General features: G+C 46.9%; 2 protein-coding genes across 6 annotated transcripts in view; one reads left to right on the forward strand and one right to left on the reverse strand.

The window, feature by feature from the left end:
* KIF26B (kinesin family member 26B) overlaps window positions 1-8,663 on the forward strand; it is a 441,618-nt gene extending 432,955 nt beyond the window's left edge. Inside the window, 1 exon segment of the mRNA XM_049112437.1 lies at window positions 1,833-8,663. Coding sequence (XP_048968394.1) covers window positions 1,833-1,981 — 149 coding nt within the window. The 3' untranslated portion in view covers window positions 1,982-8,663.
* The window catches only part of SMYD3 (SET and MYND domain containing 3), a 794,127-nt gene that overhangs the window by 64,296 nt on the left and 702,115 nt on the right, over window positions 1-27,716 (reverse strand). The gene's annotated exons all lie outside the window — the stretch shown is intronic.

Here is a 27,716-nt window from a genome sequence, read left to right on the forward strand (position 1 = left end):
GTGAACTCTTCATCGGGTAGATTGCTTATCTCCATTTCCATTAGTTCTTATACAGAGGTTTTGTCTTGTCCTTTTGTTTGGAGCATATTCTTCTGTCTCTTCATTTGTTCAACTGTGTTCCTGTGTGTTTCTTCTTATGAGGTTGAAGGAATGATCATATGTAGAGATGTCCCTGTGTTAGCCATGTATGCCTGGCATCTTTGATTGGCTGGCATAAGGGCTGGGGATTGGGGAAGTCTGTGCCAGGGCTGCCCTGGCAGGGTGCATGGAGCTGAGGTTGGTATAGGCCAGAGGGTCTCAGGGCTCTCCACAGAGGGCATGCTGATGGGACAGCTGAAGCTGATACGAGTGCAAGCCAGGGATTCCAGGTTCAGGGCAAGCATCACCCTGGCTGGACAACTGGAGCTGAAGCAGGTGTGGGTTGGAGGTGGTCCTAGGACGCTCTACACTGGGAGTGCCCTGACAGGTTGTCTGGAGCTGAAGTGGTACAGGCCTGGAGTGTTCCAGGATGCTTTGCACCTGTGTACCTTGGAAAGCTGTTTGGAGCTATAGTGAGCCCTGTCCAGCACTGTCTGGGTGTGTGCTACCCTGGGACCGACCACCTTGGTGGGCCTGCTGGGCTGGGGGCCTGGGCGCCTGGGGCTTGCTGTGGCAGCAGGCCAGTGAGGGTATCTCCACCCTGATCCTATCTGCTAACATGGTGAGGGTGGAACAGCCCCTGTGGGCTGGAGAGAGGTCCAACAGCTCCCCTGCTATTTGGCAGAGTTCTGGGGCTGGTTTCTCTCTATTATAGTTGCTTTTTCTTTTTGTGCTGTGGTTGTACCCCAGGGTCCCCAGAACTGGTGTGGGCTGAGGGCCCAGGGCTCACTGAGGTGGCAGGCTGTCCATGGCACCTGGACCCTGCTCTATTCTGCACCATCAAGGTGGAGGGTGAATGTAAGCCATAGTGCTCCCCAGCCCCTCTGACCCAGAGAGAGTTCCAGCAAAGCCCCTCATGATGTGGCACAGGGCCGGTTCCTTTCTCTTCTCATCAGAGACTTTTAAACCATGGCTTTTCTTCTGTGCTCTGGGGCTGATGAACTTGCTCCTGGCCGCTCAGTTCTATCCATCCTCAGCAGCTGACAGCATCTGGGGCAGGAAGTAGTGTGGGGGTGGGGTCCCTTCAGAGCCATGTCTCCATCTCTCTTGTGGTTCTCTGTGTTGGTCCCTCCATCGTTTGTCGTGCAGAAGGCTATTGGCCAGCCCTCATTCTTCTTTAGGAGGATTTGCTAGGCAGGTGTGTGCAAGGAGTGAGGAGGTGAGTTCAGGATCCTCCTTCGTTGCCATCTTGGATCTTCTGTGTTTTCTCAACATGAGCCTGACAGTCAGGAGCCCTTGGTCTCATCCCAGCTCTCATCCTTACCATCTCTGGCCCCGAGTCATCTCACTCCTTAGGGTCTCCGCTAGCCCCCCTGCAAAAAGAGGCGGCCTCTATTATAACTTCTTGTGTTTCCACAGCATCCGTGTTACAGTTCTCGCACTTGTCCTCTCATTTTATTTTATTCTTCTTGGAAACTCGAGTTTGGTAAAAGAGGCGGAATAGCAGTTGTGCCTCTCATCACTTCTAAGGAACCTGTGCTGGCGGAGGGGAGGCAGGGCCGAGCTGGGGGTCCCAGGCCACCATGCTGGCTGCTATCCAGGCCTCATCCCTCAGAGTCTCATCAACAGGGGAAGGGCCTGAAATCCTAATGATGGAGCCAAGGGCCCAGCATCAGGGGGGGCCGGCAGGGCGGTGACGGGGAGGCTACCCCCTTGTGCCTTCAGCGTCTCCACCAGCTTCCCCTCCTTTGCAGTTGACCTGGAGCAGGTTTGGGAACTGGATTCCCTGGAGTACCTGGAGGCGCTCGAGTGCGTGACGGAGCGTCTGGAGAGCCGCGTCAACTTCTGCAAGGCCCACCTCATGATGATCACCTGCTTCGACATCACCTCCCGGCGCCGATGAAGGCCGGCCGGGCCCGCCAGCGCCTCGCCGCCCGGGACCTCGGAGACAGCGGCAGGAGGATGAAGGTTGGTGCACGTCCAGAGTTAGCGCTGAGCGGAAGGCAGTTTTCTTTTGTTTTCTGTAGGAGAGGAGCGGACACCAGACATGTGGGAGGAGGAAGTGATGGGAAGCCCAAGGGACATGGAAGCCCCGCGAGACTGAAGAAGCACTTTGAGGAACTTTCGAGAACTTGTTTATACATCAGGACTGCTGGCAAGAGACCTCTCTCTTCTCTGGCTTCGTGAGAAGGGGTGAGGGCGCGTGCAGGATGGCTGTCGGGAGCTAAAACCACTCAACAGGTCACCTAGAGCGACTGATTAAGTGCCTTGCAAATCTTTATTATCCAAACGTTTATGTTCAGACTTTCTCGTGTACAGATGGTGCTAGTCCAGATGAAAACACCACCACACACGCGGAAATCAAGCGCGTTTTTGAAATGTATTTCCAGCTCGTTTTCTCTTGGTGTTTTATCCTGTTTCTGACTTGCTGTTTCTAAGTAGTATTTGTAGATCTATTCCCTACTCGGTATTGCATATGAATAAATGTTCAGTGTCCTTTACAGTTCTTCTGGTAAGGCCACTCAGAACACAGAGACTTCGTGGGCCCGAGCTGCTGTGTCTCCAGAGACGGCAGGCACAGCAGGTGACATGGGGCCACCTCTCCCCAGGGGCCCCGGGCAGCAGGCAGACTCGGGGGCAGGTGCATGTGAGCTCCAGAGACACAGGGGGCTGCATCTCTAAGGGAAAAGGAACCTTTATGAGCAAGGCCTCCTGTGTCCTTTGAGAGGGGTGTTTGCTCCAGACACAGCTTCTCCCTCCGAGTCCTGGCGCACATACTGGTTCCCTTACCCCCAAACCCAGGGTTTTCACAGCCGTCAAAAACATCTTTTTTTTTTTTTTTTTTTATCGTTTTTATCCCAAAGACCGGATTGAAAGCTTGAACCAACCTGATAGAGCCATATTTTTTGTTCTCTAGTTCTGCGAAGGTATTAGAAGCAGGGAGCCTCTCCCAGGTTAGAGACCTTCTCAGGCTGGTATATGCTCAGAGACTGGCAACAGCATTGGCTTAGAACAAGAAAGAATGTTGGGAATCACATAATGGCCCTGTGGACCGGAGTGCTGCTCAAATGCAAAACGTCCCCATTCCCCCATGTCCCAAGGCCTCCATCCCAAGAAAGGACAAGGCTTTTCCCCCTCAGTCTTGGCACCAGAAAGTAGAGAGGTTTCCTGTCGTGAACTGCACACCCCTTGAGAGGCAGAGCCCAGAGCTTCATGCGTAGGCCTGTCTGGGCCCTCGCTCCCAGAACCATAGGACTTCATCCTCCGATCCAGCTGTTCATTCCTGCCTCCAGCCCCTTAGGGATCATCATACCCGTTTTAGAGATGGAACCTCAAGGTACCAAGTGGTCAGAGGATTATCTGATAACAGCTGTGGAATAGCAGGGGCTGCCTCCTACCTCTCGGGTCAGGGCCCTGTGGCCTGCCCACTGGTGAGGGTACTCGGGGTGTCACAGCGTACTATCAGGTTTTGCCCTCCAATGCAGCATACCATTGTGAACCTGTTTCTAGGTTTGACAGTCCCTGCTATCCTGCACCTTGACCCAGCTGCTCCCCAAGGAAACAGATCCGTGTGAACCTTTGCCAGTGCTCCTCTGGACACACGAAGCCCCGCACAGCTGGCTAGGCAGCCAGTGAAGCTCAGCTGAACTCAGAGCAGAGGGACTGGGGTCTCACGAGCTTCACAGGACGTGGTCCTTTACTGGTCAGAACAGGCCCCAGTGCCCCGAAGGCTCGAGTGTCTGGAGGTCAGCCCCCAGCCTGGAAGCCAGCCCTGTGGATCATGAGTCCAGCTCTGCATTGTCTAAGAGCCTGCCCCCTGCAGACATACACGCAGCAGAGATGCACACATCTCAGAGCTGAAGAGGCTACAACGCGGTGGAAGGTGCCCCAGAATGGACCAGTCCCCCTGTAGTTTAGCAGGGAGTGTGTCTGTCACCCTAGGAAGCAGGGCCTCACCCAGCTCCTTGGCCTTCACGCCAGCCTGCAGGGCAGTTTACAGTTCTGGACACACCTCTGCCCTCACAGCACCTGTGTGAACAGGCTTAACAGCAACCATATGGAAGCTTCTGCACCCCAAGGGATGCCCATCTTCTGAGTCTGAGTCTGTACCCCTTTTGCTTGCTACTCTGAAATATACCACTCTGTGAAAAGCCTTTAATTTGGGAATTGTCAAAGATGAGTATTCTAGTCTTTGTTGGAAACAAATTCACTTGATGCATAACCCACATACTTAGCTCTTGTGCCGGCACATGCCCCCTAGCCCCGAGGTCGCCACGCTGTGCTGGCTTCCTGAAGCAGGCCAGTGATGGGTCCTGGTGCCTTTCCCAGAGCGAGAACAAGTAGAAACAGCTACAGAAATTTGAAATCTCAATCTTTCCTACTACCTGCGCCTGCTTGTATACATTTGTCGCAACTTCATGAGGTAGCAAAAGGGTTGAATGAAACCAAGAGCTTTCTTACCGAGTCAGACTGGCTTCCCGAAGATGCCACGCCATGGACCATCTCACAGAATGTCGTCAGCCAGGCTGAGGACAGCAACTCTGTGTGGAGGTTGTCCATTCTGGCTTTTTCTTTTCTTTTTCCTTCTTTCCCTTAAAACTCAGTGAGCTGCAAACATCCTCATGTACCAAGTACTGATTAACCATGTGAAGACGGCATGAATTTTGTGCTGTCACGTGCTGGCTCCTGGTTCTTCCTAGGAGTTGATGCTGCAGATGATGCTCTCCAGGCACAAAGGGACACAGGCCTGGCCAACTCTTCTGAGGCTGTCCCCTTAACTGGCCACACGTGAAGTAGCTCCACATTTTGGTTTTGGTGACACATAACCCAGGAAAGCAAAGAGAATGTCAACCCATTTCCATTTCGTTATCCTCAAATAAAAGGACCAGAAGCTTCTATGTGAAATTAACATCTAGATCCGCAAGCCTTCATTCCTCATCTGAAACCTGCCCAAACAGTTCAGTGTCAGGTGAGGCATTAGCCATAGAACAAAACTCAGACCCACAGAGGGGAAATGGTGATCTTGTTTCCCAGGGAGTAAATCCAGATTGCTTTCTGTGGGGCTGGTTCATGCTGTGACCAAGTGACAGCGTGCTTAATCCTGGGCTTGCGGTTCCCACCTGAGAGCTGCAATCTTTGATCTTCTCGTCCTTGAACTCCCCTCTCCATCACTGGGAAGCTGTTGCTAACGTTCATCTCTTCCAGATTTGAAATCAGAACACTTTGTGTGGTGTTTTATGTCCAGTTGCTATTGTGAACACACAGAACTCATAGCAGATGCAGAAGGCAGGCTCTACTGATGCTGGTAGGCGTCCTACAAGGGACCCAGAGCTGGGGAAGGCATGGAAGCCATGCAGCCCAGCATGCGGGACTCGACAGGCAAGAATCTGGCCATTGTTGTAAATGTAGCCTCAAGCTTGAAGTCTGCATTCCTGGAAGGTGGCAGTGACCTCCCTGTAGCCCCAAATGCCATCGGGGCAGGGGGCTCAAAAAGTCTGACACACATTTACAACTTAAGTTCGTTCTTGGACTTCTGTGCTTGCTGAGCAAGAAACTCTTCTCTGGGCTCCAAATTATAGAGCTGATGTCCAATTTAGGTTGATATGTAACCTTTTCCATAAGTGTCACTATGTGAAAGCAGCTGACTGCTTTGTGGAACAGAGGTCCAGGCTTGTGAGAGGCGACAGACTGGCCTCTGCAGACACGGCGTCCAGCGTCCTCAGCCATGGCCAGTGTATGGTTGAGGCTTCCAAAAAAGCAATGCAGTGAAGGTTTTAAACTTCCTTAATCCCAAAAAGGCCGCAAAAGAAATGACTAAAGCTGAGTCCATTCCACGATTGAAATCAGGAGTTTATTGTTACTTCCTTCTGGAGTCTTAGCCCACTCTGAGCATATACTGAAAGATTTCCTCACCGTTAACTCACTGTTAAAGGTGATCTCTTTTAAATCCTGAAACCCTGTCAGTAAGAAACAGGTTGAAAGTCTTGTCACAACAGCCAATGCTCAAAACTGCCTGGTCCCACTGTCCCCAGGGCCTCCCCACCACTGCCCAGGCAGTGCAGCCAGGCCTTCGGCGACAGAGGCCACAGCTCACCACTGCCACACGGGAGACCTGGCTGCCGTGGATGAAGCCCACTCCTCTCTCTGCCCAGTGAGCCAAAGCCACATGCCCAGCTCCAATGACACTGCCAAGAGTGGTCTAACATGGTTTGGTGGGTGGGGGTGGTGGTCAGGGAGCAGACGGTAAAATACTTCGTTCCTTTGGATTATAATAGCTCTTTTTCCTCCTGCAGCAAATACCTGTTGGCATTTGTGGGTAAGAACTCGCAAAGCGTGTCACTTAGCAATTTCCCCGACACACACACACACACACACGCACACACGTGTGTATGTATATTTTATAACTACAAACTGTTCATTTCCAGATAAAAACCTAGTTCCAATCCAGCAGATGCTCTTGTAACTCAAGCCCACCTTCTCAGAAAAGTTTTTGATCCGATCGCAGAAGCTGGTTTACCCACCCCGTAGATGAATACATTCTGCTTTTGGGCAGCCCTCATCAGAACCGGATGCCAATGTCCTCATACCAGGCATGGAACGTGCTGGAGGCAGGAGACAGCCTTCAGCGTTCCCAAGGAACACTCTGGAAACCCATTCATGCCCCGTGTCCTTGCACATCGGGATGAACACTGAAATGGGGCCCTCGCATGTCCACGTCATTCCCCACACTGCTGACCAACAGCCCACAGTCCTGTTCAATTTTAGGAAAAGGTAGAATTTATTTGTAAACTCAGGATATTGTTTTGTAGCCTCACCTGTGCTTTATAATTTATGTATACATCACGGTTGGAAATGCTTTCCAAGTGTTATGCATTGAAGCCTAGGTGAGGGCATCTGTGGCTGTCCTAGCCCCTCCTCTCATGAGGTCTATAACAGAGACACATGGGCCCCAGAGGGGGAAAGATAAATAAATCAGGAGGGCAGGATTAGGATCCAGTCCTCAAGCTATCTGGCTTCGTGCAACATCTAAGCTGTTTCCATAGCGAGTGGCTGAAGGGAAAAGGTCCCATCACTTTGAATATGATGATAATGGGCTTGGAAATCAGCCTCCACAGGCCTGGGTGGGATTTCTGCAAAATTTCTGTGAAAAATATGGACAGTATGAGGTCCCCAGAGTCCCCTGAGACCCCCACCCACCCACCCCTCAGGTGCAACCAGAGTTCTTCACCTTGGATGCATTAGTACCTGTTTGTTCTGGAGAAACCAAAGCACTTTAGTGGATTTTACAACCTGTAATACTTAAGGCATCAGGTCCTCTCCTCAGTCTGAGAGGTGGAGAGGGGCTGGGGTCAGTAGTCTCATTGGAGAAGGAGCTCTAGCCTGGAGCCAGGGGTAAGGACGCTGGGCCAGGCCTGGTTCCCTCCCTCGCTATGCAACTTGGGCTCCCCAGGGGGAGATTGGGGTTCAAAACAGCTGCCCTTCTGGGACAGTGTAGAGAGAAAGTGCTATCAGTGATGGGAAGTGCTTTGACGAAGTGCTCCATGCGGGAGCTGGGGATGATCCTTTAGAGATGAAGAAACAAGTCAAGAGGCAGCGATTGGCCCGAGTCCGCAGAATAGTTTTTAGGGTGGAACGTGACCCGAGTCCAGAATCTCGGGCTCTTCCCAGGAGGTGCTGGGTGCACCAGGTGTGTGAACACGTGGACGCACATCATGCCCCTGTACTGGCGTGCATGTGCGTGTGTGTGCGTGTGTGTGCGCCCGGGGCGTAGATGGATGCATGTGTACAGAAGGTATGTGGCAGGATGGAAGAGCAGAGGGCAGAAAATAGGACTTCTGATCCCAGTGGCGTCAGGAGTCCTGTGGCCGTGGATCCGTGACCAAACTTCTCCGGGACTCTGTTTTCAACTCTGTAAAATGGGCACATTGTGCTACATGAGCGTGGTGGTTCCTGCCGCCTAGTAATGTATGTATGTATATATAAACCTGCTTATCTGTAGACGCGGGCCAACTTGGAAATGGGACACGAGGCCTGCCGAGTCACTCATCTGTGTGAGAAACGGCCGATTCACAACAAGGTCACAGAATCTTGATTTAAAATTCACTGGTAGTATTTACGATCATGGTTTTAAATTCACTGTTTTAACTGGATAAAGGATTGGTGCCGTCTTAAAGATCAAGTTCTTAGCTTATAAGTGTTTGCTGTTAAAACTTTTTAAATAAAGTTCATTTGTCGAAGGCTGAAATCCCAACTATTCTGTACTTGGGCAGGTCCCAACAGCCTCTTTGCAAACAGGCTGGGTTTTGTGTCTGCGTCCATACATTGCTGTATCAAAGCTAGCCGCTGGCTCGATCCTGATAACCATGAGCAGGCTACCTGGAGAACAGTCTGGAAGAGAAAGTTCTAGTTCTCACAAACTGATGACGAACCCATTAAGCTGTGTGCCATTTCCAGTGTGAAGACGTTGTTTGCTGGCGACGATCTCTGACTTTTTGTGGCATATGAGGTGTAAAATGTTGTCAAAAAGAATCTGGTGTTTAAAAAGAAGCAAACTATGGTGGCATTAAATGTTCACTTCTATTCTACTCGGAGTTCTGGATGCCTCTATCCACTGTATCCTTCTGTGCAGAGGGGTAATAATTCAAGGCCCCGGAGGAGGGTTCTTCTCACTAGAGCAAGCCCTTGGCTGTGGGCTTCCTCCCAGCATGAGGCCTGTCTCCTCCCGCTCGGGGGCTGCCCTCCAGCAAGTTCGGAAGCTTGCCCAGAGCTGGGTGTAGGTGGGGGGCTGAGTCCCAGAGCCCCAGCATTGGTCGGCATCCCCGGGAGTCGGCCACTGGGCTGGGATCACACATGCAAGTGTGAAGCGTGGCGCTGGGGTGGTGTTTTTGTTGGCCTGGTGCCCGTCCCCGGTGCAGGGTCTGGGGCTTGCACAGAATGCAGGCATTCTCCTCCTCTGCAGACGGCTCAGGCTCGGACACACAACCCCTTGTTACAGCTGTGTCGTCTCCACTGCGACTAGTACATGCAGGGCAGGAAGCAGAACAAGGTCAGAAACTGGAAGGAAGTCTCCTCAGGGCACCCCGCCCCACCAGGGACAGTCTCTTCCCACCCTGACCCCTGCAGACTCTCCCCGAGCAGCCGTCGGGCACTTTCTGAGCTGCGGGAACCCATCCACCGGGCAGCTGAGGGGAGGGCAGCGGCCACCCCCGGCAAATGCCCAGATGCACACGCTTGGCTCCTGGCGCGGCCCTGCCCTGACTCCACGTCTCCCCCTCTGCAGAGCTGGCCTGGACACCCACACCTCCTAGGCTCCCCACTCTGCCTCTTCCTAAATCGCCCACGACACCTTCCTGCGCTCCCTTTGGGCCACTCTAGGCAGCAACCATAGGTTCTTAAGAAGCTTTGATAGAAGAGTAAGTGGAGGCGCTGCCTGACTCTGAGCATCCCCCTGAGAGACAGGAGGCCGCAAAGCTGCATCTAAAACTGATGCTAGCCCCCTCACCCTTACCCTTGAGAAAAAACCATCCAAACGTACGCTCTTACTGCATGGTCTCTCAAAGCACTCAAAATTGTGATTAGTGTTCCGTTTATTCTTTTTCCCTTTCGATCCTGCTTTTTCATCTCAGGGAGAACATTAACTCTCTGTCCACCATGGCACCCTCCTCCAGATGGACATAAAAACAGAGCAAGGTGACACCACTGACTAGCAAAGCACTTTAGACTGTCCTGGCACCTGCACGGAGGAAGTGTCTCCATGTCTGATGCTTCCACTTGCTCCTCCAGGTGAAGGCTTAGTTTCCAGAAAACTTATAAACATTTGGAGCCCTTGGAGTGTAAACAGTTTGGCCTGTCAGCAGCTGGTGTGATCCCAGCACCTGGGGGCGGAGGGGCTCTTCTTCTACATCTTCAGCCTCTAGAACAGAGTCTGGGGTATAGTGGCTACTCAATATTAATTGTATGGATCGATAGATGGATGGATGACCTTTGGGAGAAGAGGGACCGGACAACACTTGGGCTTGAGTCTGCTAAAATTTCAAACACCTTTAACCGAAGGACTGGAGGTCTGTGTTTGCAAATAAATGCACAGTTGGGATTAAGTTCCCAGGTCACAGTGTAGTAAGAGCAGCAGGTCCACACTGGGTCACACTCATGCCCTTGGTTCAATATACACATAACCCTGACCTCCCAACTACTGAGCAGCCTTGGCTTCCAGCCTCCTGAAGCCTGTCTCTCCAAGAGATGAAACAGAGGAGTGCTCGAGCCCTTGGCCCCCTACTGAATGTTGATAAAGCAATCACTGAACAGACCTTTATCGAGCATGGGCTTTGCCCCTGCTTTGCCCCTGCTGCTGCTGAATAAAACAGCTTCATGAACTTTGGGCTTCACAAGCTCGTTTAGGTTGGCAAGACTGGCTGGCAAACCAAACCCCATTACAAACAGGCAAACATATGCCCCCTTGAAGGATGAAGTCCTCTCCCACCAACCCCTGACACACGCCCTCTTTTCTTGATTTTGGGCCCTTAGCCGGGCCTCACCTCCAGAAGGGTCTTAAGCCCCGGGGTTAGGAGAGTGAGGGAGGGGGAGCGAGGGAGGGGGTCCAAGCACAGGTCACTCTGAAGGTCATTTCATTTCTGCTCTGGAAATTGACTCCCCAGGGCCCATCTGCTGGAGAGGAGGAGAGGCCCCAGGCCCCAGGCCCCAGAGCCACTCAGCCAGGCCCCTGCAGGCCCCTGCTTGGGGGAGCCGCCTCCCTGCATTTGTCAAGAGCTCAAGAAGGAGCTTAGAGGCCAAGGGATGTAGAGAATGGGGTATGAGCTGTCCCCCAGAGCCACCTGGCCTCTCCAGCAGGCGAGGCGACCCGGAGGCCAACAGAAGAAGCTGCTTTGGTGCTCAGCATCCTGCGTGCTGGGGAACAGTTTGCCATTTGATTTTCATTTCAAAATCATTAGGTTGCCCTCCATCTTGGACCCAGACATGTACACACACCTTGCGTGCGCTTATAAGAAACACTCAAAGGCCTTCCATGAGCCCACGGAGATCCACTCACTACCAAGGTCCTAGAGAGGAAGGCCTATTGTTCAACCGGACTTTTGAAAAGCCAGAAATGGAAAATAAAAATAGCCTTTAATCTCACTCCATTATTTTATAAACACACACGGTCACATATACTTTCACCAATTCTTGATCACCGGGACGTACCCTTTGGGAATCTCCTTGTTTTCCCTGAATAATTGTCCCCTGCACATTTACTCCTGATCAGCTCATGTGCTCCTACTACTGGCTTTTAACAGCTGCATAATATTCCATCAGGTAGACTGGCCATCATGTAGGTGTAATTCCCTGCTGCTAGACCTTCCAGCTGCTTCCATTTTTTTGGCTATAATAAATGACACTCTAGTAAACATGTTGAACAGGACACACCCAGGACTAGGACACATAAGGCATTTTATACACTGAGCACGGCCATATTTTGATCCATCCGCCCTAAGCAAGGCTCAGAAGCCTTCCCTGATGGTCCTGAGACGGTCACCTTGTCCCCCGTAAGCGTGCATTTCACTGATTCAGCTCATTCCACAAATATATACTGAGGTTCCAAAGGTGGATGGGCCCCTGCTGTCGGACGCTCCAAGTTCTCAGGATACGGTCCTGTGGCTCTCCTGGAGGACACGTATGTCTGTCCCCAAACATCAGGCTTGCAGAGGTGATGGGGAGGCTAACCCCGGGTTGTCCTGGGGTCTGTGGCTGGGCCTGCACGTGGAACTGACAGAGCTGAATGAACAGGGTAAGGGCATACACACTCATTTTGTATTAGTTTTATGTGACAAAGGAGATTTCATAGGGGAAGACCCCAAACAGTGGCAACACCGAAGTAGTCTCATAGTAGGTTGAAGGGAGAGAGGCCCTGTGGAAACACAACTCAGATACACAGGGAGGGGAGAGGAAGAGGGGTCATCTTTACGAAAGAGTCTGTGTGCTGACTCCTCTCAGCCTCTCCCCCAACCCCTCTGCATGCCCCCCCACCCCCACCAGACCCTGATGAGAATGCTGCTTTTCTCCTGATTCTGGAAGGGCATCTTTCACCTGGGAGTTTTATCTCCTGTTTTGGGAAGAAAGGGGGAGATCAGAAGGCCTTCTTGCACCTGCTGGTCTTCAAGTGCCTTTAAGTCAAGACAATCCTTACGCTGAGGTGGGGGTGCAGATCCTGCAGCTCTCCCGAGGGCAGCCCCCTGCAGCCGGAGGGTCCGGCACAGCAGGGGCACAACAGCGATAAGACACAGAGGGTCTCAGAACCCCTCTCGGAAAGGGAGTCCCGGATCCATTACACACAGGGCGCCCGCCGAAAGGGTCTCAGAGGATCCCCACGCGTGTGTCAAGCCTTGGCCCAGGAGCCGGGAAGCCTGGGTGCTGTTATGAGGACCGCATGTCACACTTGCTTTAGGGGAGCTGCTAAGCGTCCCTGGGCCCAGATTCCTCATCCATGGGGGGCAGAGGCTTGTTCCAAGCACGGGCGCAGTGTGCGTGTGCAAGAGGACATCAGAATGCGCGGAGCGCTCCCCCGAGACGAGGTAGTAGAGAAACGGCCGCGCACCCTCCCAGGCCCACGCCTGCTGCCTCATCCAGCACTCGTCCCTTTGTCCCTTCGTTCGCAATTGTCAGTGGCCCCCGTCTGTTAGCAGCTGACGGGGCTGTAGGTCGTGCCACTCCCTACACCTCACTCCCAGGGGAATGATTACTGACAAGACATCCCAGGGGGACTCTGTCCCAGTACGTGCTTGTGCATTGAGGAGCCCACAGCGGTCCCGCCGACGCTGTCCTCAGGCATTGTGGGGACACCCTCGCAGGAAAGGCTCAACAGGCCCGCCCTGGTGGCAGGGGTGGCCAGTCCTTCCTTAGGGAGGAGGCACCTAACTGAACACAGCAGTGGCCCGGGCCGTAGAGCTTACATTCCTCAGGGCAATCACATCTTTGATGCCTCTATTTTACCAAGAAATCTCATTTCCAAAAATCTCAGATGTAGGTAATGAGCTTTCACGTGCTTAGGGAAGGGACTTCCGGAGGGATATTCCTGGTCAGAGGCCTCGACATGCTAATGAAGCATTCTGCAGCAGTTCCAGAAGCCACCACGTGCGTGTCCCACAGTGAACACAAGTGCGCACACGCATGCACATACATGCACCTGAGGGCAAGTAGCCCAGATGCTCTAACGTGCCTCACCTCGCAGCTGCCGCGGGGAGGGGCCCAGGACCTACTCAGCACGCAGCCTGTGTGTCACACCCTTTCCTCGGTGGCAGGTGGAGAGCCTGTGCAGGCCACTAACCCCTCCCAGCCCATGGCCAGCATTTTCCACCTGCAAAGCAACTGAGAGAATAGTCTCTGCCTGATAGTGTTCTTTTGAGCAGCAAGACCTAGGGATGGAGACCCCATGGGCTGCGCGCACGGCCCGGCAGACAGGGCAGCTGCCACCTCAGGAGCTGCGGGGACGGGGAGGGGCACATAGTCGCATACCTGGCAGCGCACCTAAGCCGCCTCCCGGCCCCCTCAGCTTGTGGAGGGGGTGCACTGCGCTGCCCTCTCCTGGTTGCTGAGGCCCCAGGGCCGGAGGACGTGGCACATGGCTCCAGGTGGTCCCTGTGTCACATCAGACACGGGGCAGGGACAACCCAGCAAAGTGTTGGTCAAGGCCCTGGGACCCCCCAACACCCGCACCGGCTCCTCGCAGGCGGTCAGCCTTCACGCAGGGTCACAGCTCCCGCGGGTCGGCGCACCCGCAGAAAGTGCAGGCCCGGGAGCAGCGGTCTGTGGGGCGTGGGTGGCCCGGGCCGGCTGTTCAGAAGGCGGCTCTGGGCCCTGGATTTCCCAACAATGGGAGTGCGGGGGCCAGATGGCACGTTAGCCCTGCCTCCAGGGGGCACCCTCGGGGGTGCAGAGGAGCCAGCCGGGGGCGGGGGCGCGAGAAGAGCCTGAACCCCAGTGGAGTCTACACCGGAGCTCCTGCCCCACAGCCTGTCCTCTGGGCACTCCAGAACCCCAAGTGACGTCCTTATGTCTGGGGAGCCAGGGATGGAGGCTTCCTCCCTAACTCCCTCTCCCGCACCAGCAGCAGCAGCAGCACCAACACTCTCAGTGCAGAGGCCGAGCGGTGGACGGACCGCCAAGCGCGCTGTGTAGACGGCGGCAGCCCCCGCTCGGGGAAGGGAGCCGGCCCTGTGGTCCCCCGGCTTTCCCCTAGCTCCTGGGGTGACCCTGCCCCTCCACAAATGATGGCAACCTTCCAGCTCAGGGTTCCTGAGGGGAAGAAGCTCCCCCGCCCGCCCCAGGCATGTCTTACATCAATGGGACACAGACTAGACAAGGCACTTGCTCCAGGAGACACTCTCTTCAGCCTCCAGAGCCATTTCAGGCTGCTGGTCACGGTGACAGTCTCTCGATGCCCCCCAAACACACACACACACACACACACACACACACACACACACACACACAGAGCTCATTATTAACGCATGGACGGTGCCCTCCGTGCTCCCGCGTGACCCAATTGATGTGCAGGGAGTCTACACCCTCCTTCCATATGTGTGCACCTCCTACTGGTTCTGCTTCTCTGGGGAACCCCTACTGACACAGCCGACCTCCCACTGTGACTGTGGGGCTCCTCTTCCTCTAATAAGAGCTCCCTTGGGGAGAACTCAATAAGACAAAAAGAAAAATCCTCATTAGGACCGTCCCCAAGAGCAGCGACTGCATGAACCCTAATTACTGTACCTGAATTATTCTTTCCTGGTTGCAAAGGAAGGAATCTCTAAGGTCCTTATTAAAACCTACGCAACATCTAAGGAATGGTAAATTGAGAATTCTTGTGTCTGTTTTGCATTGACAGGAGCATAAATAGGTCCTGAGGGCATCTGAACCCCAACCAGGTCAGCCCTGCACGACTTCATCCAACACATGGCCTGGAAAGGAAGAGGCAGTGAGTGCTAACTCATGTTTATAGAGCACGTTATACTGTGCTAAGTGCTTTCATATTTATTATTGCCTTTCATCTTCAGCACCACCCCCACTGAGGTAAGGATTAGCTCACACCTTTGGACAAGGACGAGTCAGAAAGTGAGAGGGAAGGTGGGAAAGGCATTTGAAAAAAACAGGAAGATCTTGGATGTCAAACTCAAGCATTCACTGCACAAATATTTACTGCTTACCGCAATGTGTCAGATAGGCCAGGAGTTGGGGAAACAGCAGTGAGCGAGGCAGACATGGCCTATATAGTCTAGCAAACGTTTCTTCATTGCTTGCCCTGGCAAAGCACCATTGGCAAAGTCCGAGGACATGTCAAGCCCAGTGCAATGGAAGGCTCTCCAACTTTGAAAGGCACTCTCCTGGATGCCTTTCAAGGCACTCTCTAGTGCCACCTCTAGCCTACTGCTCCCATTGTAGTGCTCACACCCTTTCCACGTGACTGCCCCTTTATCGTCTCTCTCCCTCACTGACCTGAGAACTCCCCCAGGGCCAGAACATTCTCCAGTCTACACAGTGCCTGGCCCTCTCAGGGCATATTTGTCCAGCCGAAGATGATGTCAGAAGCTGAGAGTACAAAGAGAAAGAAACCCAGGCCCCATCCTCCAGAGATTTAGAGCCTAGTGGGGAGAAAGATAGATAAGCAATGATTTTGATGTGATATGTTTTCAGGGGGAATGATGGGTACTCGAGCAGCACAGAGAAGGAAACGCTAGGGAAAGCCAGGAAGGATGAGCAGAAAGAAGCAGGTCAACCAGTTATTGTCAAACAGTTCAGGGAAAAAAAAAAGTTTTTCGGGCCTATACTTGCAGCTTTTCTGGAATTTTTTTAGTTGTTTTTTGCTTTTTTGTGGGATAAAATGTTTAATGTGTTTGTTTGCTTCGACTGTATTATCCGGGTGGCTGGAACAACAGAAATGCATTTTCTCTCAGTTCTGGAGGCGCTGAGAGTCTCATCTGGGTTGATTTCATTGGAGGTCTCTTTCCTTGGCTCACAGATAGCCAATTTGTGTGTCCAAATTTCCTCTTCTTCTAAGGACACTGGTCAGATTGGATTGGGGCCCACCCTCATAAGCTCATAGAGCGTAGTCACCTCTGTAAAAGCCCTATGCCCAAATACAGTTACATCCTGATGTACTAGGGTTTGGACTTCAACACATTAATTTGCAGGGAGACAGAATTCAGTCCATAATAGTCGATTTCTTCACTTTCCCATATCCTCTGTTTTTCAAGTTAAATCTGCTCTATCTGATGGGGATTGCCACTAGAGAATGTCCATCTTGTCTTCAGCACCCAGGGGATGGGTACCTGGTAGTGGAGAAGGTCCCATTTATCACATTATTACTGTTCTGCATGCCCAGTGTGTCTTCACTGCTAGACGGTACATCCTGAGAGGACACAACAGTGTCTGGCTCACCAGACCTAGCACAACACTTTGCATAGGATAGATATTCAATATATTTTCAGTGGGTGAATGGGTTCATGAGTCACATAACAAGGACTCTAAAGTCTTTAAAGCAAAGCAAAGAACTGGATAATAATCTTTTATGTTAGTTAGAAAGGCATACTCTACACATAGGACATACAAACCCTTATTTTTTTTATTTTTTATTTTTTGGACATACAAACCCTTAAAGCAAAGTCCCAGATCAGTTTCATATGTACTTGAGATGTGTTGAATCAGTGTTCCCTGAAACCTCATTAGAACTCAGGACTAGTCCAATATTTAGTGTATGAAAAAGCCACCTAAATCCCAGGGTAATGTTGCTTAATATGGCACAATTTTCTTATCTAATTCTTATTTTTGCTTCACATTCATAATTGTAAACGCATGTGCAGCTGCATGAACGTCAGCATCAACATCTATCTATGATAGATTCTTTTTTTGAGAGAGAGAGAGAAAAAAAAGGGAGAGTGCCATGAGCAAGTAGATGGGGAAGGGGAAAGGAGAGAGAATATCTTAAGCAGGCTCCACGCTCAGCATGGAGCCCAATGTGGGGCTCCATCTCACGACCCTAACATCACAACCCGAGCCAAAATCAAGATTCGTGTGCTTTGCTTAACTGACTGAGCCACCTGGGCACCCCTCTATTTTATATTCTTTTTTTTTATTTAATTTTTCTTTTAATTTTAGATTCTTACAAGGTTGGAAACCTATCTGCCTTACTAGCATCTCAGACAACTTAGCACATTGCTATGCACAGGTGTGTTCAAATCCTGAAATCACTCAGAAATTATCCCATTCTAATAAAATGTACTTGTTATTTTTATAGGTTTTGCTTACTAATTATGCAGTCAGACTTCCTCACACTCTGTTATGCTAGAGGGGCTGGTTTCTCACTTCTACAAAGCAAAATGCCCACAGGAGAAATACAACAATCAGTGTTTGATCCTTTTTTTAAAAAAAGAAAGAAAGAAAGAAAAAGTAATTCTAATTCACTCATAGCAGGTCATGCTTCTTAACTTAGCTACAGGGAAATCCCAATTCATGCAAAAATAATGCCGTCTTCATTACTCCACAATCCAAGGGTGTCTATGGTGATTCGGCCACCCCTTTTCTGAAAGGAGACCAGCATATGTATCTTAATAATGCATCCTTCTTGATCTTACTGCAATGTTGCTTCAGTAACTGCATTTGATTGCGACATAACCTGGCTTGGGCCCCCTGCTGTGCTCTTATAGACCATTATTAATGCAGACCCCTGCAGGGGCTGTAATTTGGGATTCAATTGGCCATAAAATTGTCCTAAGTGTCACCTTAGTAATCGGAGATCATGTGACCCATGAAACACACTGAACTGCAAGATGGCACCTCTTAGAAATTAATGTCACATTGTCCCCAGCCGTAAAAAGGCACTAGCCATTACCTCTGAAGTAAATTTTGCTGTGCTTCAGAGATCTCAAGAGGTTAAGAGGAGGGTTGCCACACCCACACTCCCTGAGCTGGGCCTACAGGAAGTAAAGAGCCTTCCTCAGTACATAGTCCGAGGCTCAGCACACAGACTGGTCAACCCAGGACCCCCTCTGGTTGCTTTTGATGGTACTTACCTGCTTCTTCTTTTTTAAAAGATTTATGTATTTATTTGAGAGAGAGAGAGAGAGAGAGAGAACAAGCAGGGGGAGGGGCAGAGGGAGAGAGAGAGAAGTAGACTCCCCTGAGTGTGGAACCTGATGTGGGGCTGGATCTCATGACCCCGAGATCATGACCTGAGCTGAAATCAAGAGTCAGATGCTTAACAGACTGAGCCACCCAAACACCCTGGTACTCATCTTTTTTTTAACCAAAAATCCTTATGTGGTCTAGCAAAGCATTATTAATCTGATTCCAGATATAAAAGGCAATTTAGATGTTAAGTCTGGCCAAACAAAAGGTAGTTTGGCTAATCACTAGGGAAATGCAAATCAAAACCACAATGAGATAGCATTTCTCATCCATTAGCATAGATATTATTAAAAACCACAACAAAACAAAGCAGAAAATAGCAAGTATTGGCAAGGAGGTGACAGTTGCTGTGGAAAACAGTATGGAAGTTCCTCAAAAAGTTAAATATGATCCAGCAATTCCACTTCTGGGTATTATACACAAGAGAATTGAAAGCAGGAACTTGACCAGATATTTGAACACCAATGTTCATAGCAACATTATTTGCAATAGCCAAAAGATGGAAACAACCCAAATTTCCATCCACGGAAAAATAGATAAACAAAATGTACTACATGCGGTATACACACACTCTGGAATATTATTCAGTCTTCAAAAGGAATGAAATTCTGACACCCGCTACAAGACGGAGGAAACTCAAGGACACATTTTACTGAGTGAAATAAGCCACACACAAAAGGACAAATACTGATTTCACTTGTATGAGGTACATGGAGTAATCAAGTACATAGAGATGAAGTAGAGTGGTGGTTTCTGGGGGTTGAGGGGGGACAGGAATAGAGGGCTGCTGTTTAATAAGTTGCAATTTTATTTTTATATTTAAAAAAAAGATTTTATGTATTTATTCATGAAAGATACAGAGAGGCAGAGACATAGGCAGAGAAAAAAAGGCTCCCCATGAGGAGCCTGATGCCAGATTCGATCCCAGGACCCTGGGATCACAACCTGAGCCAAAGGTAGATGCTCAACCACTGAGTCACCCAGGTGTCCCGAGTTGCAGTTCTATAAATAAGATGAAAAAGAGTTATGGAGATTGGCTGCACAACAGCCATTGGTAAATGTACTCAATGCCACGGAACTGTACATTTAAAAATTGTTAAAATGGTTAATTGTATGTTATGTTTTGTCATAATTTCGTATTTGGACATGACCCAGGATGTGTGAAATCTGGGAATGCACTGGAAAAATCTAGGCAGCCAGGTGGCTGGCTACCTTGTAACTGCTATAGCCTGGGGAGATGCAGATAGAGCCATAGACACAGAGAAAATGGAAATGTCTGCCTCTGTCCACGTGGAGCAGGTGGTGGCAACTTGCTCGGCTTCAGCCTAATGGGTCTGCCTGGAGGGGAGGCCAACATTAGCACCTCTGTCTAGCACATGGGCTCTTTTGGAAATTTCAGCCAAATCCATGATTCTGTAGCCTTATTTTACAGCATGTGTTTTTGTTGTTCCTTCTTTTCATGGTGACTCTCTAGATTCTGAGTCGAGGCTGGCAGAGTGAGATGGCCTGAATAGGGGCCCTTCTGTACATTGCCTTCACTCTCACATATGTGCTCCCACACCTCTCACCCCCAGTTACAAGGCACAGGCAGCAACATTCCTTCATATGTTCTATAGTAGAGATCAGAGCCAATATTACCCTGACAGTAATAGAACTTACGGGCCACTGCACACAAGGCACTCTTTGATGATTCTACTATAAGAAAAAAAATTCCTCTGATTTATCTGGTCACCTGGAGAGGCCAGACACAGTATAATTATGATGTTTTTAATAAATGCAAGAGTATTTTTAATGAAGCAAGATCTTCCAGACAGGAGATTAAGTCAATATTCTTTATCACATTATGGAAGGCATGCTATACTTTGGCACTGACTCTTTCCACTATGCCAGTTTCAAACAAGGCTGTGAGAATCAAAAAGATTGAGTAGAACCTGTGACAGCTTCAATGGGATGAGGGAGCAAAACCTGCAGTCTAGGGCTCAGCAAGAGCCTAATAATCCCCTCTACTTAGGTTTAAGACCACAAAGGATGATACTCAGAAGAAAGATGAACTGGAATAGGCTGAAACTCAATTTCAAATCATCTCAATTCTTGAAATTAGATTATGGTGATCTCAGATTGCTAGTTTATCTGGCCAAAATGACATTTTCCTATGTACTGAATTACTTCTATGATTTCTTCTATATCATCAGTATATGCAATAGTATATTAAATCTTTAAAAATCAGGCCTACAAAGATAAAAACAACATGAAGGAAAACCAAAAGAAACAACATATACTTCATACAGTTACAGTGGCCCAGATAACAGCAGGACCAGAGACAGACTTTCAAATAGATATGCTTATTATATTCAGCAAGAAGAAAGACAAAATTGAGAATCTTTTTGTAGAAACTGGGCTATTTAAAAAAGAAACTTCTGTAAGTAAAACATAAAGCAGCTGAAATTAAGAACTAAGAGGTTAAGTCTAATAGCAAATTAGACTTAGCTAAAAAAAGAACCGATAAACTGGAAGGAAATTCAGAAGAAAATAATCAATATGAAATGAAGGAGTCAAAAAATGAAAAATAGAAGAAAGGGAGCAGACGAGGGGACCCAGAAAGGAGGTCTAACATACATGAATTGGAGTCTCTGAAGAAGCAAAAGAATGGGTCAGAAGCAGTATTCAAATAGACGTTTGCTAAGAGTTTTCCATGACATTGAACATCAAACCACCACTCATTCAGGAAGACCTATAAACTCCATATAGGATAAATGAAAGGAAATCCCAAATTGAACACATCATAGTGAACCTGCTAAAAGGGGAAAAGAAAAAGAGCTACATGGAGAAATAAAAATGATTATTATCAAAGGAACAACAACAGGATAATAATATATGACTTCTCTCTAGAAACTGTGGCAGTTGAAGGCAATAGAATCAAATCCTCAAAGTACTGAAAGATAACTTCTGCCAATCTAGAATTCCAGTGAAAATATATTTCAGTGGTGAAAGGGAAATGGAGCCATTTTTAGGCAAATGACAACTAAGAGAATCCATCATCAACATATTCACCATTAAGACAACACTAAATGGCATTCTTTAGGCAGAAGGAAAGTGACCTCAGACAGAAGTTCAGAAGGAAGGGAGAAACAAGCAACAAAAAGATAAACATGTGGGCAAATCTAAATGAACACTGAAATTATAAAACAATAATCTCATGGGATTTAAACTGTACTACAAATACACAGCAAAGATAGCCTGCAAATCAGGAGAGATGTGATGAAGTTAAGAAATGCTAAGATTTTTGCGTTGTCTGGGAGGAGAGTGGAATACTGAGAAACATCTAAGGGAGACGGAGAAAAGTAGACTCCTTGCTGAGCAAGGAGCCTGACAAAGGCTTGCTCCCGGGACCCTGAGATCACAACCTGAGCTGAAATCAAGAAACACTTAACCAACTGAGGTATCAGGTGCCCCTGAGAAGAATTCTATCTTATTCAGCTCATAAATAGTCTCTATCCCTGCCTACATGGAAGCATACGTTTATTGATCACATGTCAGGGGGTTGGTAAGTGACATTGACTGAGCTTCCAAATAGATCATTTTGTCCACCTGATTACTGAGAACTGCCTTTGCAGTAGATGCCTTTTAAAGAGCTATCAAGTGGAACGGAGATATCTTCATATTCTGCCCATTTCAAGAGGTATACCCACATATCTCTTCCCTATAAAACTCTTAGTTACCAATCTTATTTAATATTTCTTATCAAGCTCATGATCTAACCAGTAGCCACTTCCATGTATTAATACAGCTCTGTACCCCAGGCTCTCATTTCATCCAGATAAAGTGGAGAACTGGATGTTGTTTTTGCACTTCTGACTGTTGGGAGGATTTATTTTCATTGTCTTTCAGGAACGCTCTTTTTTCTTCCTTCCTTCCTTCCTTCCTTCCTTCCTTCCTTCCTTCCTTCCTTCCTTCCCTTTTCTTTCTTTCTTCTTTCTTTTTTTCTTTTAAGGAAGAAGATACTCTCATTATTCAGAGTCATACTTATTTTGTTTCCTGGAAACCCAGTTTCCCTCCTAAAAGCTGCTTTAAAAAAAAAATTATTGGAGTTCAATTTGCCAACATATAGTGTAACACCCAGTGTTTATCCTGCCAAGTGCCCCCCTCAGTGTCCATCACCGTCACCCAAACCCCCACCCACCTCCCTTTACATTACCCCTTGTTTGTTTCCCAGAGTTAAGTGTCTCTCATGTTTTGCCACCCTCACTGATATTTTCACTCCTTTCCCCTTTATTCCCTTTCACTAATTTTTATATTCCCCAAATGAATGAGACCATATACTGTTTGTCCTTCTCTGATTGACTTATTTCACTCAGCATAACACCCTTCCAGTTCCATCCATGTCGAAGCAAATGGTGGGTATTTGTCGTTTCTAAAGGCTGAGTAATGTTCCATTGTATACATAGACCACATCTTCTTTATCCATTCATCTTTCGATGGACACCGAGGCTCCTTCCACAGTTTGGCTATTGTGGCCATTGCTGCTATAAACATTGGGGTGCAGATGTCCTGCCGTTTCACTGCATCTGTATCTTTGGGGTAAATCCCCAATCAGTGCAATTGCTGGGTCGTAGGGCAGGTCTATTTTTAACTCTTTGAGGAACCTCTGCATGGTTTTCCAGAGTGGCTGCACCAGTTCACATTCCCACCAACAGTGCAAGAGGGTTCTCCTTTCTCCACATCCTCTCCAAGAGGATTTTTGTTGTTTCCTGCCTTATTAATTTTCCCCATTCTCACTGGTGTGAGGTGGTATCTCATTGTGGTTTTGATTTGTATTTCCCTGATGGCAAGTGATGCGGAGCATTTTCTCATGTGCATGTTGGCCATGTCCATGTCTTCCTCTGTGAGATTTCTGTTCATGTCTTTTGCCCATTTCATGATTGGATTGTTTGTTTCTTTGGTGTTGAGTTTAATAAGTTCTTTATAGATCTTGAATACTAGCCATTTATCTGATACATCATTTGCAAATATCTTCTCCCATTCTGTAGGTTGTCTTTTAGTTTTGTTGACTGTTGCTTTTGCTGTGCAGAAGCTTTTTATCTTGATGAAGTCCCAATAGTTCAGTTTTGCTTTTGTTTCCCTTGCCTTCATGGATGTATCTTGCAAGATGTTGCTGTGGCCAAGTTCAAAAAGGGTGTTGCCTGTGTTCTCCTCTAGGATTTTTATGGAATCTTGTCTCACATTTAGATCTTTCATCCACTTTGAGTTTATCTTTGTGTATGGTGCAAGAGAGTGGTCTAGTTTCATTCTTCTGCATGTGGATGTCCAATTTTCCCAGCATCATTTATTTATTTTTATTTTTTATTATTTTATTTATTTATTTATTTTTTCCCAGCACCATTTATTGAAGAGACTGTCTTTCTTCCAGTGGATAGTCTTTCCTGCTTTGTCGAATATTAGTTGACCATAAAGTTGAGGGTCCACTTCTGGATTCTCTATTCTGTTCCATTGATCTATGTGTTGTTTTTGTGCCAGTACCACACTGTCTTGACGACGACAGCTTTGTAGTACAACCTGAAATCTGGCATTGTGATGCCCCCACCTATGGTTTTCTTTTTTAATATTCCCCTGACTATTTGGGGTCTTTTCTGATTCCACACAAATCTTAAGATGATTTGTTCCAACTCTCTGAAGAAAGTCCATGGTATTTTGATAGAGATTGCATTAAACATGTAAATTGCCCTGGGTAACATTGACATTTTCACAATATTAATTCTTCCAATCCATGAGCATGGAATATTTTTGCATCTCTTTGTGTCTTCCTCAATTTCTTTCAGAAGTGTTCTGTAGTTTTTAGGGTAGGCTTCACACTGAATGTGAAGCCCAACACAGAGCTTGAACTCAAGAGATCAAGAGTCAGATGCTTATCCAACTGAGCCCCCCATGTGTCCCCCAGGAACACTTCTGATGCTGTGATACTGCATTAGTCAACTTCTGGTTAAGGCCAGCATATCATAAAGAACAATCTGTCAACCAGGCCCATTTTTTTTTCTTCCTCTGTCAACTGATTATAAAGAATCCCCACAAGGCCAGAAGTGTGAATTAATGGAGGCAGTAGTGCAGCAAAGATTTGTGTCATGAAAACCTGAGCCACCTGCTTATGCAACTTACTTATACCTTCATGACTTACTTGTACCTGATGTCTGTATATACCATTTCTGCTTGGTGCTGGATTGAATCTTCATGCAGCAAACCTGATGTCTTGATGAATTAGATAACACCCACTTCATGCTGGGCAGGCCACATGCTAATTATCAAAAGAAACATTATCTGAAGAGGAAATAGCTTTGCTCCTAAACTCTAGGGATCTTCACTGTGATTTTCCTATTGGTGAATGGCAGATGCTCTATGCAGTATCTCTATTTTCTATAGAGACTTCAAATACCCAACTGCAGAGCAGCTTGAACTGCAGCTTGGCCTGCTCCAGAGCCTTCTCTTGGACAAACTGAAACAGACTTACAGGTTACTTGGTAAATGGATCAAAGTAGCACAAATATGGCAGCCACCACATCAAAATCCAAAGTTTACCAAGTCCTGTGCAGTTCTCTTAGTGGTAGGATCCATGAGGGGCAACACCTCATCTTCCACTTTGAAGAGAGTAACACTAAATTATCTACACTATTATAAGTTAGAAAATTTACGTTTGTGACAAGGTCCTAAATTTGGAGGAGGGCTTATCTCCCACTCTCTGGCAGTAGGGACTTACTAAATCAGGGCAGGCACTTTCCATTTACTCTTCACTAAGTTAATTTTGCATGATGTCACCAACATAGTGGACCAATGTGATGCTCCAAGGGATGCCAGAATAATCAAGATCAGCAAAAGCTAGATTTGGGCAAGAGAGGTGACAGAGGCCAGAGGTAAAAGTGTACTCCTGGCTCTACCAAGTGAAAGCAAACTACTCTGATGGTCCACGTGAATTGATTAAAAAAAAAAAAAAAAACAGCTTGAAGTAAAAATATTCTGATTACCACATTGTTCACGCTATGTACTATACTTATGGTTCCCATCTTGTCTCTGGAGGATAAGCACTGCCCCTCTGTTATGTCATTATTCCCTGTTAAACTGGAGAGCACTTTTCAATACTAGTTCCTTTTATCATTATCTCTGGGTCTGAAGAGTACAGCCACTTCAGTTTTTCCAAGGATGCCGATCAGCATTTGTCAATGTATTAGTAAAAGGGGGTGTCCTCTGAGAGATGCTACAGTGATTGAGTGGTCATGGGAATGTGGTAGCAAATGACAAAGCATTCCAACATTTTTATCTCCTTTACCCTTTGGATTCTTTCCTCTTGATCATATTAGGGAAGTCCTGACATCCCAACCTCACTGAATGAGTCCATTGAATCTAATTTTTGGCCAACCAATCAAGCACATTGTCAAAGCTCTTCCCAGATTAAAATACTAAATCCACATTCTCTGCATTTTGTTCCCATATTGGTAACTTCAGCCTAATCTAGAATTATATTTTGTTTTCCTTGCTCTAATATCTTTAGACTCAATTCCTACACATATTCCTCAGCATATATAAGCAATTTCTTCCTGAGGTCATCTCCAAATGGCATTTGAGATCTGATTCTAGTTATGGGTCTGAAAGTAACAGAGGATGGTAGGGTTTCTCATTTGAAAGAAATCATTGTTTTATTCCCTTTTGATTCTTAAATTTTTTATTTCTTTTCTTGCCTTACTATACTGACTACAACCTCCCATCCTATGCTGAGAAAAGTCTTGATATCAAAGGCAAATTTTCTTTTTTTAAAATTACAATATATTTATTGTGTAAATTTAATCTATACAACATGTTGATTTGATACATTTACATCTTGTAATATAATTGCCATTGTACCATTTAGCAACCTTATCACATCACATGATTATCACTTCATTTTTGTGGTGGGAATAATTAAGAACTAGTCTCTAAGCAAGTTTGATGATGCTAATATTCCTATATTCATTCTACTGTGCATTATTCAGGACTTATTTTCTACTAGAAAAGGCAAACTTTAAACATCCACTATTAAGTATGATGCTCGTTATATATAGGTTTTTGTAGGTATTACAAAATATTACAAAATTATTTAAAAGGTAACGTTTTAAAAAGTTTCCATCTATTCTGAGTATGCTGGGATTTTTTAATCATGAAAAGATGTCGAATTTTATCAAACCCTTTTTCTGCACATGCTGAGATGTTCACATGGTAATCTCTCTCTAATGCAGTGAATTATTGGATGTATTATCATTTTATATGTTGCTAACACTGGCTTAGCAATATATTATGCGTTGCTAACTCCTGTTCGCTATTATTCTTTAGGATTCTTACACCTATATTCTTGAGTGAAATTGGTTTGCACTTTTCCATTCTGTACTGTCAGATTTCGGTATTAAGGTAAAATGAATAAATTAGTTGGGAAATATTCCTTACTATTCAGTTCCCTGAAAAAAATTGTAGAGAATTGAATTTGTTTCTTCCTTAACTGTCTTGGTAGACCAAATCAGCTTGTCATTTTCTTTGTGAGAAGAGTAGTAAAGAGTATAAATTCAACATTGTTTTCCACTAATTGTTTTATGATTTTCCAGATTTAAAAAATTTTTGAGTCAACTTTGGTGATAAATTATATATATATATATATATATATATATATATATATATATTTAAGATTTTATTTATTTATTCATGAGAGACACAGAGAGAGAGAGAGAGAGAGGCAGAGACACAGGCAGAGGGAGAAGCAGGCTCCATGCAGGGAGCCTGACATGGGACTCGATCCGGGGTCCCCAGGATCACGCCCTGGGCTGAAGGCAGGCGCCAAACCACCGAGCCACCCAGGCTGCCCATAAATTTAAGAAATTTGTTCATCTTACTGGTCTTCTAAAAAACTTAGCATAATGTTGTTAATTCCCTAATCATATCTTTAATGCTGAGGCATCTGGAGTGATGTTTCTTTCATTCCTGACACTAGATATATGGATCTTCTTTTTTCTTCTATTTATTTTGCCAGAGGTTTGTTACTTTTATTGGTCTTCAGAGAACTCAGCTTTGGTTTTGTGGTTATTGCTGTTGATCCACTCTTTTTTGAGCTTGCTTTATATTTCCTCAAGTCCTGCTCTGATGTTTATCATTTCCTTTCTTGTATTTTTATGTTGGGCATATTTGCTGAGCTTTTCTAACCTCTTGAGATAGGTTATTAGCTTATTCATTTTTAGCCTAATTTTGTGTTTGTATGACATGAGGACCTTAGAACACTGCCAGCCTACATATTTATGACTATTTATATCTGGTTAAATATTACTGACCCTACAAATTTTGTTATCATTCAGTTGGAATGTTCATATTTCCATTGTAATTTCTTCTATGATTCATGAGCAATGAATATAATGTAATGGTATCTCATTATGATTGTTGGTATTTCTATTTGTCTTACTAATTCT

This window comes from Canis lupus, chromosome 7 (genome assembly GCF_003254725.2).
Source record: "Canis lupus dingo isolate Sandy chromosome 7, ASM325472v2, whole genome shotgun sequence".
In the NCBI taxonomy this organism is placed as follows: Eukaryota; Metazoa; Chordata; class Mammalia; order Carnivora; family Canidae; genus Canis; species Canis lupus.